Below are 15,929 nucleotides of genomic sequence, written 5' to 3'. Positions count from 1 at the left end.
AGTTTTCGAAAAAACTGACTAAATGGGAAAATGGTTAATGAATTGATTGAAGGAATAAAGGATGATACAAAGTATATATGACACTTGAAAGAATTTTATGATAAAGTTTCATTAATTATTCAAAATATCTTTTACTTGATAAGCCATGTCGATAAAGAATAAATAAGCCATGTCGATAAAGAATAATCTTTGAAAAAATGGTGTAAATATTCTCTTTTCTTTAAATTAAAGGTCATACTTTTGCCAAAACTTGATAATGGTGAAATAGGATCTTGATTAGGATTCTTTGTTAATTTTAGCAAGATTGGCCACGACATTTTAAAACTATTTGGGAATTAATTAAAGTTTTCATACGATAAGTGTGTATTTTTATTTTTTATTTTTGATGACGGGGGAACCCGCAACCGCTACTATTCGAGTGCCCATTGGCTAAACCCTCGGATTGACGCAATAGCTTGCAAATCACTACAGTCAGGTAAATCGTACTAAGTAAGCCTGGTGCAACAGGCTCGACCGAGAAAGTGTTGGTAGGGGGAATCAAACTCGTAACCAAAGGAGTGTGTATTTTGATTATATTTTGATTTGTTATAGTTCCGTGCCAATTAAACTTATTGAAGTCAGGCCATTTTGTAGTACGATCAAGTTTTCCAGGCTCTTTTTTGTGGAATAATTGAGCACTACACATACGTATACAATGAATGTAGTCGATAGCATAAAATTTTAAGCTCAAGTGACGAAGTTCATGTTTGATTTTACTCATATTTTTGAAAAACGCGTGACATGTTTTTTACAAAGTGCAATGCAAAAAGGAATAACTCATTATTAATGAGATACAATTGAAAGTACTGTGCTTTTGAGCATGATGATGATGTCTGGAAAATAAGCGTGGGATTGTGATCGAAGAAATCTGCCCTCATTGGTGGCGACGGGAGACGATGACGATTGCAAAGACATCTACGATATTGAAAATTGAGAAAGTCCAATGGAATATGTTATGATTCAAAATTGGAGTAACATAGTAAAACATGCGTTACCATGAATAGAACATGTTACCTTAAAATAAAAAAGTAATAAGTTAACATATGTATTATCTTACAAATATAAAAAATAAGTAGTACGGTGACACATACACTAATCTACAACTATGAAAATTTGACATGTAACAAATATTTTACCATTTTGTGACTAAAATTTAGTGAAGAGTAACATAGTATTTTCCAAAAAAACTTAAATAGGAATAGGTAAAAAAAATTGTAAACAAAGAGAAAAATAAGATAATCGTCGAAATTGCCCAAATCAAATCAAATCAAAACTGTGGGCCTGTGATTGTGTGGCTGGTCAGACTCCATGAAAATCAGATTACTGTCCATGGGCCTGATCCAATTCTGTAGAATTGGAGTCGACCCATTGAAATCCGGGTAAAATTTGGGTCCAACGAAATTATACGGGTCCAACGTAGCTGGTGAGGAAATGGTGGCCAATGGCTGCCACCCGGCTACTTTTTCATAAGGACCTCCGACCAAATTTTTTGTAAAAAAAAAAAAAAGGAAAATGTAAACAAAATCTAAAGGGTCGAAAATACCCTCATTTGGAAAGAAGAGAAGAGGAAAATAGAGAGAAAAAAAGAAAAAAGTAGTCTGGATCCACGCCGCCTACGGACGACTCGGACCTGACCCACTTCGACCAAAACTGGACGCATCTCGATCAGCCGGAGATCGCTATGTTCTGGAAGGTTAGACGTGTTCTCTATAAATAATTACTTTGAATATGTGAAAGTTTGAATGTTTAGGATTTGAATATGAGTTAAATTTAATTTTTTATGGTTAAAATGGAAGAAAATATTGAATTTGAGATTGAAATGTGGAAAAAAGTGAAAAAATGAGATGGAGCTCGTCGAAAATGGAGTTTTCCGACGAGCTCCAGCCCGTAATGGTCCGTTACGGACAAGATGGGTCCGTTAGGGACCATAATTAATTATGGAAACAATTAATATAATTAATTAAAGAAATACTTAAATGAAAAATCGAATTAAATATTATTATTTTTATTCAAATAAATAATCGAAATAGAGTAATTAAATATGAAATAAATAATATACATAATTAACGAAATATTTAAACAATAAATTAAATTGAATAATAATTTTTTTACTTAACCAATTAAGATAATTAATTAAAGAAATAGTTAAATGAAAAATTGAATTAAATATTATTATTTTTATTCAAATAAATAATCGAAATAGAGTAATTAAATATGAAATAAATAATATACATAATTAACGAAATATTTAAAGAATAAATTAAATTGAATAATAATTTTTTTACTTAACCAATTAAGATAATTAATTAAAGAAATAGTTGCAAGCTACAGATGCAGAATCAGAAACATTTCATATAGCTTTGTATTTGCAGAACAAAATGTACAATAAACAACTTAATCAAAATGATTGGAAAGGGAAAAGGAAAGAGATGTGGTAGGCTAAACACATTACCTGTGAGGATTGAGAATAATATTCGATTAATAGAAAAGCCAATGGCCAAGTTATACAATAAGACAGCATATTACTAATGCCTTAAGAATGAATTATAATAATTAGATAACCCAAAATCAACGCTCAAGATACCAAATTTTTCATGTTAAGAAGAGATGCCCACCATCAATACCGGTAGCCGAACTCTCAGCTGTATGCGGTGAATCAGGAGACTCTAACAGAGATTTTAGATGTTCAGGAGCTCTGAAATGCACCCCCAATAGAAGGCTGTAGTCTATGATCCCTTGAGATTCTAGGAATAAAGAGTCTATAAATAGTTGTCTGTAAACAATACAAGACCAAATTTGTCATAATTACAAGGCAAACAAACAATTAACATGGTCAGAAAGCTAAGGAGAACGAAATTAACAATTAAGCAGAGAGTGCAAATATAAGCTATCCATAAAAAAAATGTAATTTAAGGATTTTGAGGGCCATTCGAGCTGAGGTCCTTGGTAGATACTCTCTCCCCCAAGCCTATTATATAATTTCGAGGATGGCTAATAATGCAGTTGTAACTTATATTAATCATGCAGTTGGAATGACTAATCTTTCTTCTCCTCGGGGTGCTTGCTCAAGGAGATTAATGCTACTGCCATTGCTCTTATTCCTGAGGTTCCCAATAAAATTCTATTCTTACAGAGGAAGGAGACTAAGCTCCTTGATAAGCAATGCGAATTGGGCAGAAGATCAAAATTTACGATTGAATTTCTAAGAACTGATTTAAAGAGAAGACTCTCCCCCAGCCTTTTCTTGGTGACTAAGTGAATGTGTTATTTCTCGATCATACCTCCTTGATCGAATTAGCATGTAGATAAAATCAGGACTTAACAATTTCATCCTATCCCAATGAGTGTGGCCTCTTTCTTAGACAACTTTCTCTCTACAACATTCTTTTATGGTATAAGAAGCCATATGCTCAAAAGGCACCACAAAGGACTTATAATCCCTAGCTCCAGCTAACTTCAATTCTTAGCCAGGTCATAGCCTATCCAAAACACATCCAATTACAATCTCCCATTCATTGATTATGAATCATCTCGTAAGTGTACTACAATAGTTCATATTGAACGAATTTCAATACAGTTCCAAATCATAAAAATCATAGTGTATATTATCTATAAGAGCAAAGTTTAACACTTAATACAATAAACTGTAGTACATTGATGAGACCAATTACCCAAATAATGAATTTGAAGATTTATTCTAGAGTGAATCCATTGAACCATATGAGATTGTATATCTAAAATATATAAAATATAACCGCTATGGAACTGTTTACCAAGTGAATGACTTCGTTTAGAGTGGAAGTGCACTTGAATGCATAAGAGACAAATATGAAAATGTATATGGGTTATCAGTGCTACAAATATACAACGTAATAATAGCCCTAAGAGAGCGAACTCCATTTCAAAAGAATTTCTTTATTCATGTTGGGAAAAAATAATTTTGAATACACTGAACTTTAATTCTCAAGATGGCTTCTAAACTTATGAATTTCTTTGAGTATATGGCACTCAATATAGCCAATTTATAATACAGATTATTTTGTGCTGGCCAGGCAAATTATGCAAGTGTCTCCTGAAAAGCGATCATGATTTACTAATAAATTGGGCATTCAAGGAGTTCAATAAAATGACACGGTTGACTGTAACAGTTCCAGTGCATCTATGAGTGTCCATAATAGGAGTCATTAGCACATACTCTGTAGGTCAAAGAACATCATACAGTTTTAAGATTTCATCATATCTATATCCGTCAGAGCAAGCAAAATGAGTGTAACCTACAGTTGACTGGGTTTCTGACGCAGAAGCGTAGATTTGACAATGAATTGAAAATTAAGGAAAGTAAGAGGTGCAAAGAAGAGAAGAATCGAGGACAAATGAAGATATCAATTTATTCATATAATCAAGGCTTGAATATTACAATGAATAAGCCCTTTTATCTATAAAGCAAAAGCATCTGAAAGAATATAAAATCAAACGAACTTATACTAAACTAGAATCTTATAGAAATATTAAATCTAATCTAAATAAATATACTTTAATCAAACTCTACTTCAAAATCCTAAATATCTTGTAGCTCTATCTCCATCAGTTTCTGTCATGCAATAACTTGAAATTTGGAAGTCTATTAAATTTAGATTTTAACGTTCTAGGTAATCACCCCACCAAACCCTACCAATGTAAGTTTAGTCCTCCGGAAAACAGAAAAGAAAACGAAAGAAAAAAATAATATTCTCTTAGGTAATAGTTGCATAGAGAGAGGGCAAAGCTCATTGACGAAAATTGAAAATATAACCGGGATAATATCCTCTTCTTTTTCATTGTTCTGTCCCCATGCCTAAGGATTGATTTCTGGTTCAGGGAGATAGGTTAGAATGTAGGATGTGGGAGAGGGCACTTCAACATTTACAATGACTCGATACCCAGATATCACAGAGAAACCATAAAATCTCGTGCCGCCTTATTTGGTTAATTAAACATGGTTAAATACGCATAAGCATGTCTAATAGCCATAGAAATCAACTAATTTTGCATAATCCACCATTAACACTATAAATAGCAGCAGCACAACATTTCCAAATCGTGAGAGTTTCTTCTGAAAACAACCATATGAAACAAATTATGTTTGAAATTAACCGAACATAAAAAAAATATGTACATTGTATCATAATAAACTAACAAATCAGCTCTTTTGATTGTTAGGTATCCAGTATTAAAAGTTTATGTTCAGCCAAGCTACAGAATTCTAATTATTTGGATGAGTGTATATATGAATAATTTAATAAATGTATGACTACCTCCTGATAAAACCAGATTTGCTAGTACAAGTGCATGGAGCAACCAAACAATTTGAAATCAATTTTTTTCATGATAGTGACTGCAACTGATTTAACAATGCGGAAGTCAACAACGAAAAGGAACATACCTAAAAAGTGACTCGCGCAATAATCTGTCCATACGAAACTCATACTTCAAGTCAAGATCTTTCAGTGTGCTGCTCTCATCAATCTTGTCCTTTTTTGTAAATCTCCCTTGAGATGAACCCTTCAAATCATAACGCTGATGTATCCGTAATTCTGTGCAAAACATATTTCCCATGACTACAAAGCGAACCTGTAAATCAATTTTAATCACATGATCTCATCCTACATATAGTTTTCCCTAATAAATGAAAGTTTCATTAAACGGAGATAATTAAAACCAGCATATATTCCATAAAAAAGTAATATTTTTAGACAGAAAGGAAACTTGAAATTATGATCGAGGATCCACCTTTTTTCCACGTTTTAGTGCTATCCTGTGCGCCCCAAAGAATTTAGTAATAAGAGTATTCTCATGCCCTCGTACGTGTTCATAGTAATGCGGCAGCATCTTAAGTAGAACCTATACAACATTAAGAATAAATCATGTCACAGGAATTTGCCAAGCAATAGAATAGCAACTAATAGCATGTCCAAGTCAATTTGCAATAAATAAGAAAAGTTCAAATCCTAAATAGCAAGCCAATGTAATACAAATTTTTATATAGACAGGAAAAAAAAGGCAAGGTATTGCCATCGAAAATCCTCTTGCAGTCTTCACACCAATTGTTCATCCCGAAACCCTGTTAAAACTGCAATGCAGTTCCCCGTCACTTGCGTGCTTAAGATAAAGTGTATTTATTGTTTGATAGAAAGCAAATGGACAGAGCTTGGTTAAGTTTTCATATATTCCCTACCTTTGCATCATGCTTCGGCTTAATATTCTATCAAAGTTGAGAGATTGGGGACGGGTGAGGGTGAACATGGCTCTGAAGTGGCACAGTTACCATACCCTGCGCGCATGTGAAGCCTGTCACATCTCCGTAGGAAATAAGGCCGCTCGGTCAGCCTAATTTCCGAAACAATCATACAATAGGCGATAAGGCTTAAGAAGATTCAGCCCAATAACTGTAGATTATGAAGCCAAGGAATGACATGTACACTGAGCGTGTGTTTGTGGGACTTGTAGGCTATAGCTGGGCGCAGGAGTAGGCTTATGAGTGGTTGACATGTTCGTCAATTACTGCTAGGTCATCCCAAAGTGGATCCCCCCTCTTGTGCCACGTACATGACAGATAGATAGGGTATTACACAAGGCAGAACATAAAATCCAACATTTCCACTTTAATTCACTAAATGTAGTTGACTGACTGAATGCATTTCACATATTTCAATACTCTAGCAACACCCTATTCTTAAGCCATTGGCATGCCCACCCTTCCACTAGAAATCCTTTGAGCTCCTTAACATGGAAATCTTTGCTGAGTTGGTAGGTGTCAGGAAGTGTCATCGAGTCCAAGTAGCTTTTCTCCACTTTGTTAAATTCACCATAATATTATGCATTACACCACCTTCGAGTCCTCATTCCTTATTGATAATTAAAACAAAATACCATTCCCAACAAAATCAGGGTTTGACTTCAATATCAGCATTATACATATTATGACTGAAAGGACATTATGTCTATTCCATACTAATTCCATGTAACAATTTATCCTCATCTAATCTCATCAATTAGAACGATGTCATTAATATGAACATACTCAAAAGGATCTCATCTTAGATGTGCCGGTCACATAAATTCATACATTATTAGAGAAAAATACTAGATCCTTAGTATGTGAATAAATTACTAGAAATGATAATCATAAAGATATTCATAATAAATGCATCGAATGTACAAACCTTCAGTTCAGACTTTTTCAATGTCTTAATCACAAATTTATCATCATGAGAAAGATAGAAAAGACTTCCACTTTTCCCTGGAGAAGACAGCTCTCTCAGACCATCATCACCACAGATGGACATCATATAGTCCGCAGCATTCAACTTGAACATCTCTCTCAAATTCCTGAATGAGAGATCCAACAGGGACACGCCAGTCATTAAAAACAATAATCCTGTAACCCTATGTTCACCAAGTGTTCATAAACACGAATAGAAATCACCGGTGTTTTAGCGGATAGTACCTGTGGATCCTACGAAATATGTGCATAAAAAGTAATTTGACTTTTAGCAATATAAACTTGCTAAACATACTTTAATAACACTATATAAAGAATTATACAGGAATTCCACAGGTTATCATACAGGTCTTTTGATAAAATACAACTCAGATAAATTCCAAAGAATAGTTAAAATATAAACAAACAAAGTGAGGAAGTTTCTTTTCGTGGATCAGAAAGAGAGAGAGAGAGGACTGTCAGAAATGAGAACAAGTCCACGTTTTATTCTATTCTTCCTCCATGTCCTTTTATTAGCATGATTATTTCTCAGTTACATTTTGCCAGGGAGTGATCGAGTAGTAGGTGGAGAATTGACGATGGAGAAGCAGTATAAGCATCATAAAACTATAGCCCACTGTTTTGTAAATGATTAGAGGAAATTGAAAGATGAAGGGATGAAAGAAAATGCCTCGTAAATTAGAATTACCTCCAATGATAATTGCAAGTTCAAATTTAATGAATTTATGTCTGTTATCTCAACCTAAACCAAAAAATTTAGCCAGTTTAGCAAAAATTAAGGGATGAATGAACAGATGTCGGCCGCTACATAGGTTTGAAACAATGATCAGCACGTGTCACATGCATTTCTCATCTACATCAAACAGAAACCAGATTGCTGTCGGAATGCCTAAAAACGCTTTTCAATATATAAATGGTCGCTTAACTGTCAAAACCTACATGCACCAGAAATTAGAAATTGCTTATAATGGAGTCAAATAAGCATCAACCGCTTGTGGTAAGAATACATTACTTCTTGTGCCATTTGATTAAAAATAAACAAGAATCCTTCACAACGTGTAAAATTGGAATAGTCATCCGACTGATAAGGTCACAGATAACTGCAGAAATAATCTCCAAAAGATAGTTACCTGAAGACCATAGGGCAGTAGTCCTTCCAGAAGAAGTCAACTGAATAGTGTGAAGGAGTCATCTGGGATCCTTTGCTCGGAAAATACATTCTTATTCTGGCTTGATCTCCAAAATCAGATGATCTCACTTCGCGCATAGGAACAGGTGTGATCTTGCCTACAGTATACCTGTGAACTTCAGATGAGATATTTTAAGAAATGTTCCATCGCCATAACATCAAATTTGATTTTTTCATGGCGGAGAATTGAAAATCAGAGAAAAGGAAGGGAACCTCTTTTGTCTACCTGATACCAAGCTGCAAGCTAAGCATTAGATAATAGCTCCTGTGCCCTTCAAAAATGTTCACACATGAGCCCCTTTGAACCTCTTTTGCAAACTTGAGACGTTTATTTTTATGGGATAGTTTGGATATATTTCTAATTCTTTCTTTAATAAGGACTCCTTGCATATATTCCCTCTCATAAGCCACAGCCCTGTTATCTTGCAACTCACTTTGATCATCTGGCAATCTGCAAGATAAGGATGATGTAATCTTTGTAGTCGAATTATTACAGCCCCAATTAGCATCCAGGGATATGGTTTTATGTGACATACGTCCTGATCCTCTTACAAAACTGTTCGAAATTTTATCAGAAAGAGTACGCTTCACACTAGGTACTACTGAGTCCTCTGAATTTATTGACGAACTATGGGATAGCATCTTTGTCTTGTTGTGTTCCTGTCCTTCAAGATTATGTTTACCTAGAGGCTTACTTCCAGCAGGATAGAATATTCCACGTCCATCCTTCAGCCCCTTGGTCCATGTCCCAAAATAATAGCTTCCATCAGCGAATCTATAGAAGCCTGATCCATGTCTCAACCCATTCAACCAGAAGCCATCAAAAAGATCACCCTCGGACCATCTCATGACCCCTCTACCAGACATTTTCCCTTTCTTCCAATTTCCAATATATAAGTTGCCATCGCTCCATGCATACTTACCACTGCCTTCACGTACTCCTTCTCTCCAACAACCATCATAAAAGTCTGAGTTCTGATATTGCTTCCTTCCAATGCCATGCTGAGAATTCATATTCCAAGAACCCCTGTATATGGACCCATCAGAACCAGTAAAAGTTCCAAAACCATGGAGGTATCCTCCAGAGAAATCACCCTCATATGTAGCCTGTGACGGCCAAAATATCTTGCCTTTCCCTGTCATTTTCCCTTCTTCCCAGTCACCATCATAAACTGTTCCATCTGACCAAGCATATTTACCCTTTCCGTGTGGAAGCATTCCCTTGAAATTACCAATATATACATCTCCCTTTGAGAAGATCTTCTCACAACTCCTATTAGATGAAAGTTACAAAGAAATTATCCATTATCCCACGTGCAAGTGAAACAACAAATCTAGAGTTTAATTACTAGAACCTCTTTAGTCTAAAATGATTTGCAGTTGGGTACCTTTCATCAATCTCCATGAAAAACAATGATTATAAACGAAAGACCTGCACAACATACAAGAAAAATCTTCTCAGGCACCATTTGTTACGTTAATCTATCAACGGTAGTATCTTACAAGGATATGTCTTTTTCCACTTCTACAATCTGATCTATTCAAAACTTTCAAACCTATTAGAACAGGAAAATGGACTTTCTTCATGTGGTGAACTCTTAAACATAAATTCTGTCTTAATCCAAGTTTATGCAACAAAAGATCAATCAGCTATCACTTTATTTATCTTTTAATTTTTTAATTTTTCTCTCTTGCATTATCATTTTAGAATGAAGATTTAGGTTTGATTAGTCTATGAATAGATTAGAGTTTAAATCAACTAACTAGCTGGACAAAATCCAATGAGTTCCAGTTAAAGAAGGAAAGATTAAAGCGCTCATTCTGTGCCTTTGGCTGCACCTGGGAATTAACTCAAGATTCCCCAATAGCACTGTCAACAGTAATAAAGAAGATATGATGTTATAAAGTAAATATCCTGATGTTTTGCAATAGCAATACTAATTACTTAATTTAACTGAATAGGGCAAAAAATTGGAAGTTCCGCGATCTCATTGATTATGTGTGGTGATATGGATTACTTCGCTGAATAAACAGATTCTGAATATATAAGTTCCGTGCAGATCAAATTTAAATTTGTAAAGCTGATTAAGTGACCAACGTAATACAAAATTTAGATCAGACCAAAGTTTCAAATTACTTTGAATATTGATGCATTTAATACCCAAATAAATCAGAGAATTGGTAATTTCCACAATCTAGGCAGCTTAAAAGACAAAAAGCAACCTAGTGTGATTTTTAAAAGAGTGACCAGTTCACGAAATCAATCTTATTTATATTTTCAAACACGCTTCATTAAACAGTATATTACAAATATACAATCAGACACAATGATCCTGAGCCGAAGACTGATATATTATATTTCCACGTCGTATTGCGTGTTTTCTTGCACTAAGACAGCTATGTTTCATACAAATCATACTGTTTTCAATGAAAAAGTTGAAAGTTTTTATTTTCTAAATAAAACAATATCGTGAATAAAGATTTAGATACAAGTACAGATGCAGTATACATTACCAAATCATTACAGTATTAAACAGAAATTATATTTTATCAGATTCCAGTTCATCAATCGATCTTACTTTCGAGTCGTCAGAAAATTTAACAGTTACTATAACGCTAGTGATTGAGATTTGAGCAGCGATTAACACCATAGTTTTTCATATTAATAGCTATTTCAACGTAATTACGACAATCGAAAACTAAAATCAAGTATTGAAACGCTCACCTGCGAAACTGTTCCACCGGTAATGAATAGACAGCAAGGAAAACCCTATAACTATCTGCAAATAGTTCAAAGACAAATACAATCTGAAAATTTCTACATCAAAATTTCGATTTATACTTCTTTCTTCATTTTTTTTCTTGGCTCTCTGATAAATATTGCAGTAAACGTTGAACCTTTGCTGCACGAAATTTGATTGAAATACCCTTTTTTAGACAGTAACGAGAAAATGCGTGGTGAGATACGATGGGAAGCTCATAGCATATTAGCAGTGCGACTGTTGACACGTGGCGGGGTACGAATTGTGGGCCAACAAACTTTTGTTTATGATCACGTGGGACCAATTGCTTTAAATCGTTGTCTTTGGTGGTGTATAGAATGTAAAGTGCGCTGAGTTGTAGGTGATTCTGGCTGCTGTCGCACGTAAAGCATATGGTGAGTATTTATTTTGTTTAAAATAGAAAAAGAAAAATGTATTTCCCATAAAAGAAATATAAAAAATTAGAAGAGGACAATGTGTATTCTTCACTACAGCTTTGGCTTTTTCTTTTCTTTTCTTTTTTTTTTTTTCCATGACCTCCTTTCGCTTCGGGAAACAATTATTTTCATTTTTCAATTTCTATATATTTGATAAAAGCAACACTATGCAACAAAAATAAGTTTCTGATAAAAATGACGCGACATAAGAAAAAATATTCTAATTTTGATACAAAAATAATTCAAGCAAGTGATTAGTACGTAAAGATTAACTAAAATATTTTGTTTTCATATTTGTCGTCGATCATGGGTCAACCATCTTTGACACTATGTCAATTGTTGACATATATTGGTGATCAAAGACCAAAGCTTTTGATCACTTGTCAATTGTAGTATGAAGACCATTTTTAACTAATCCAACTTGCAAGATGTGAACTTTATCGTTTCTTTTAAATCATACATTTCTTTCTATTCTCCTAGTAATTTTTTTTCTCGATCTTTCTGTTATTAATTGTTGAATAATTCTATTTATATCGAATTGGGGATACCGAAAGTTGTCATCTCTTTCACAATGCTTTTGAGCCCCGCATGGATATAAAAATTCTCAAATTTGACCTCCACTCCCTATTATGAGTAGTAGGTAAATGATTAGACAAAAAAAAATTATATACATGCAGTATTGTCCTTAATTGTCCTCGTCTAAAAATAAGAGGTTCATTTTGTGCAAACCTTCCAAGGATCGACGGGAGGGAGAAATCACAGGGCTAGGGGAAGTGGAATCTTTNCTTCGTTTTTAAATCTCGTATCTTTGGATTTTAATTTGCAATTTGTTATCCTTCTCGTTTCTTGGCGCTAGCATCTTTCAGTTCTTCAACTCAAGAGTCACAAGCTTATCGGAACACCGTAATGGAGGTTGTTCCATCGGTTTATGGAAACGGGTTTCCACCCATTTTCTGTCTCACCTCAGCCCGTACCATCAAGAACTATCCCCCAGCCACCGCCATATCCCCTGTTGCCACTGCTGCTAATCCTACCAGTACTACTACACACAGTGAAATTCAAAATGGACCCATATACGCGACTGGACGATCTGGGAAGAGCCTTTCAGTCTCGTCTACAATAAGACAATCTGCAATGCTCGACATTCAACAGTCCACCGACTTGACCTCTGCTCTTTCGAGGTTCTTTCTTTCTTTTATTAATGTTTATTCACTTGAGTTTAGCCATTGATACTTACGGATATTTTTATGTTGCTTATTACGTGCTTGGGGGTGTATGCGGGCGAGGTGAAATTCTAGCTTACTATTGTCGTGAGCCTGGGCCTTTCAAAGGCTAAATGATTTTGATAATTAGGTATTTAGTGGATATCCAAGATAATGACTCATTTCTCTTGCTTTCTTCTCATCACAGTAATTTTATCTGTGTAATTGTCTTTTAGTAGACTGAGAAATTTCACCGTGTCTTCCCGAGTTCTCACTCCACACATCTATTTCATTTGGAAATTAAACTAGAATTTATAGAATTCAGTTAATTGAAATGTAATAAACTTTAAAATCCAGTTCTTGAAATGTCAATTACATGGTACTAATAACTAAAAGTATCTATAATAAATTCTATGATCGACATGTGAGTTTTATTTACACAATCTGTAATATGTTTCTGCAGCTATGATGAAGTTATATTTCTTTGTTGTCAGCAAAGTTTTACTCATACCTTGTAGTTTTACTTCTCTCCCAATTCAAATTAGATCATGGACACGATATTTGAGATGTGCCATTGAATATCCAGGTTACTGATATCATCGTCTATTTACAGATCAGGAGAGGCGTTGAAAGCACAAGACTTTAATGTGATTTTGCGCCATTTTGGGAAGTTAAATAGATGGAAGGATATTTCTCAGGTTTAAGTGGATAAATATCTTCTGTGCTTTTCTTTGTCATGTTGGTTAGCACGCTTCGATAATTAGGGTAGTTATAAATTCTGTTGCCGGCATGGTCTGCTAACATATAGAGATTTACATAACTTAGTTTTTGAATCATCGGTATATTTCTTATAGCTTTAATGAACACAAAATATCTGAAGAGTCTTTTCTTCTTTAGTTACTACATGATATCACGTGTAAATATTAGCTCTCCCTTTTCTTTTCTGGCTTGGCTGTTTAGATAGTTATGTTTATCATGGGTCTTTTAACTGAAAACTATTTGGCTTTTTTAACACTGTGAAAAAGACGTATTAATTTTATATCCCCTTACTAAAGGGCGATGTTGACCGCTCCCACTCCTTAACACTCAACTTTTGAATGGCTGAATTGGGTACAGCTGTACAGTTGAATTAGTGAAGTCGTGGTTTCCCATCACAACATCTTAGAGTTTTTGAGTTAACGTAATACTTACATTTGAAAGGATCCTATACTTTCATCTTCGATTATATTTAAGTTTTCTTCCAAACACAAGCTTCATGAGCAGTATTGATGCTCAACTTCTGAATTCCTTTAGCAAAATTGTTTTAGTTTGAACAAATCATAATTTCCACACATATATTTTGCCACCTTTGTATGCCCTGCATCAAAATGCCTTCTTGTGATTTTGGTAATATCATGTCTTATTACTACTCTGTAACCTTGCAGCTTTTTGATTGGATGCAACACTATGGGAAAACAAATATTGCTTCTTACAGCAGTTATATGAAGTTCATGGGGAGGCGTCTCAATCCATTAAAGGTCCTAGAAATATACAATAGCATCAAAGACAAGTCAATAAGGAACAGTGTCTCCATCTGTAATTCCGTTCTGAATTGCCTGGTAAAAAGTGGCAAGTTCGATAGCAGCCTCAAACTATTTAGTCAAATGAAGCAAGATGGTCTAATGCCTGATATTGTAACCTATAGTACGGTGTGTAAACTCTTATTCTCAAATATTTTAATTTTCATGGAATTTACAGACTTATCAATTGTCTGCCTTTGTAATCCAAATTGCTAGTGAGGGTATTGCGTGAAAGGAAAAGATGGCATATCAGTTTATTCTGTACAGTATCCATAGATAAATTAACACTGCATTGTATCCATAGATGCATAAGGACAATAACCTCTTGCAATGAAACTTATGGGGTTGCATGGTTATATACAATGTAAACACTTAATTTCGAACTTTTTTCTTCCCCAATTTTGTGGAAGGCACAATAGTCTATTGCAAAAATCTGTGACAGGGGTTGAGTTGTTATTTCTTAATCTTAAACACTAGAATGTTTCAGCAAAGACTTCTTCGTCGTACATTTATCTATTAAATTTTGCAGTTTCTTTTTGCAATCTCATATTTTTGTGTTTTGTATCTTCAGCTACTTGTGGGTTGTGCGAAAGTGAAAGACGGCTATACAAAGGCATTGGAGCTGGTTCAGGAAATTAAGTCTAGTGGGTTGCATTTGGATAGCATAACATACGGGACACTTATATCCGTCTGTGCGTCAAATAATCGGTGTGAGGAAGCGGAAAACTACTTTGAGCAGATTAAGAGCGAAGGTCATGCTCCCAATGTTTTTCACTACAGCTCTTTGCTTAATGCGTATGCAATTGATGGCAATTATAGAAAAGCTGATGAGTTAATTCGAGAGATGAAATCTGCAGGGGTGGAGTTGAATAAGGTTTGTTTTCTTGTCCTCTTACCAACGAGTCTAATGATGTAAATTATATTGTTTCTTAAAACTTTTCTTTTTGCAACAAATAAAAGTTATAAACTTTATCATTTAAAAAAAACAATAGAACTTTTAAGTACCTTACTTTTGCTTACTATGGACAACAAAAGGTCAGTTGGCATGATGGTAAGTTGTGAGCTTTAGCACATAAATAGTTCAGGTTCAAGTCACTAGCCTTATTTTACTGGTTCTTCCATTACCTGTCTTATTAACATGCTAATTGGTCCAATGTGATCCTATAGCCGGTTTGGCGGTTTCCGGACTGGGCCGGTTTTAATAACTATTCTAATAACTACTCTTTTCTGAGCATATCATTTGTCCTCCTGCTCTTCCTCTTTCTTTAACTATGATTTAACAAAAAAAAAAAAAAAACAATGGAAGCATGTAATGATGTAGATAAGAAGAATAAACTTCCAGATTTTCTTGAATTCACAAAATTCCTTGTCTTTCTTCAATGTTTTCAAAGCATTCATATTAGTTCTGGTTGAGTCTTATCAGTTACCACAATGCAATAAGCTTGTGAAATTAACTTCTTCTTCTTCTTTTTTTTTTTTT

General features: G+C 34.4%; 2 protein-coding genes across 5 annotated transcripts; one reads left to right on the top strand and one right to left on the bottom strand.

Moving 5' to 3' along the window:
• Window positions 1-2,364: 2,364 nt before the first annotated feature.
• On the bottom strand, window positions 2,365-11,445 carry LOC111410719 (phosphatidylinositol 4-phosphate 5-kinase 8-like). Of its 4 annotated transcripts, none has more exons than XM_023041201.1 (9): window positions 11,215-11,443; window positions 9,878-9,921; window positions 8,716-9,762; window positions 8,431-8,598; window positions 7,526-7,534; window positions 7,242-7,407; window positions 5,809-5,919; window positions 5,462-5,649; window positions 2,365-2,812 (listed from the first exon to the last, which is right to left on the bottom strand). In XM_023041201.1, the coding sequence occupies exons 2-9, from the start codon at window positions 9,892-9,894 to the stop codon at window positions 2,632-2,634; spliced, it is 1,887 nt and encodes a 628-aa protein (XP_022896969.1). In that variant the 5' UTR covers window positions 9,895-9,921; window positions 11,215-11,443; the 3' UTR covers window positions 2,365-2,631. The 4 variants fall into 4 exon arrangements, with proteins under 4 accessions (XP_022896969.1, XP_022896970.1, XP_022896971.1 ...); XM_023041202.1 differs by having other exon boundaries at window positions 2,365-2,783; XM_023041203.1 differs by lacking the exon at window positions 2,365-2,812 and adding an exon at window positions 2,819-4,887.
• A 1,070-nt stretch (window positions 11,446-12,515) lies between these two features.
• On the top strand, window positions 12,516-15,380 carry LOC111410717 (pentatricopeptide repeat-containing protein At1g10910, chloroplastic-like). Its single transcript, XM_023041194.1, has 4 exons — window positions 12,516-12,869; window positions 13,504-13,588; window positions 14,315-14,578; window positions 15,021-15,380. The coding sequence occupies exons 1-4, from the start codon at window positions 12,595-12,597 to the stop codon at window positions 15,363-15,365; spliced, it is 969 nt and encodes a 322-aa protein (XP_022896962.1). The 5' UTR covers window positions 12,516-12,594; the 3' UTR covers window positions 15,366-15,380.
• Window positions 15,381-15,929: the final 549 nt, after the last annotated feature.

This window comes from Olea europaea, chromosome 15 (assembly GCF_002742605.1).
Source record: "Olea europaea var. sylvestris chromosome 15, O_europaea_v1, whole genome shotgun sequence".
NCBI classification, from domain to species: domain Eukaryota; kingdom Viridiplantae; phylum Streptophyta; class Magnoliopsida; order Lamiales; family Oleaceae; genus Olea; species Olea europaea.
Note: the sequence above shows the minus strand (reverse complement) of the source record. Positions and strands in the feature narration are given on the sequence as shown.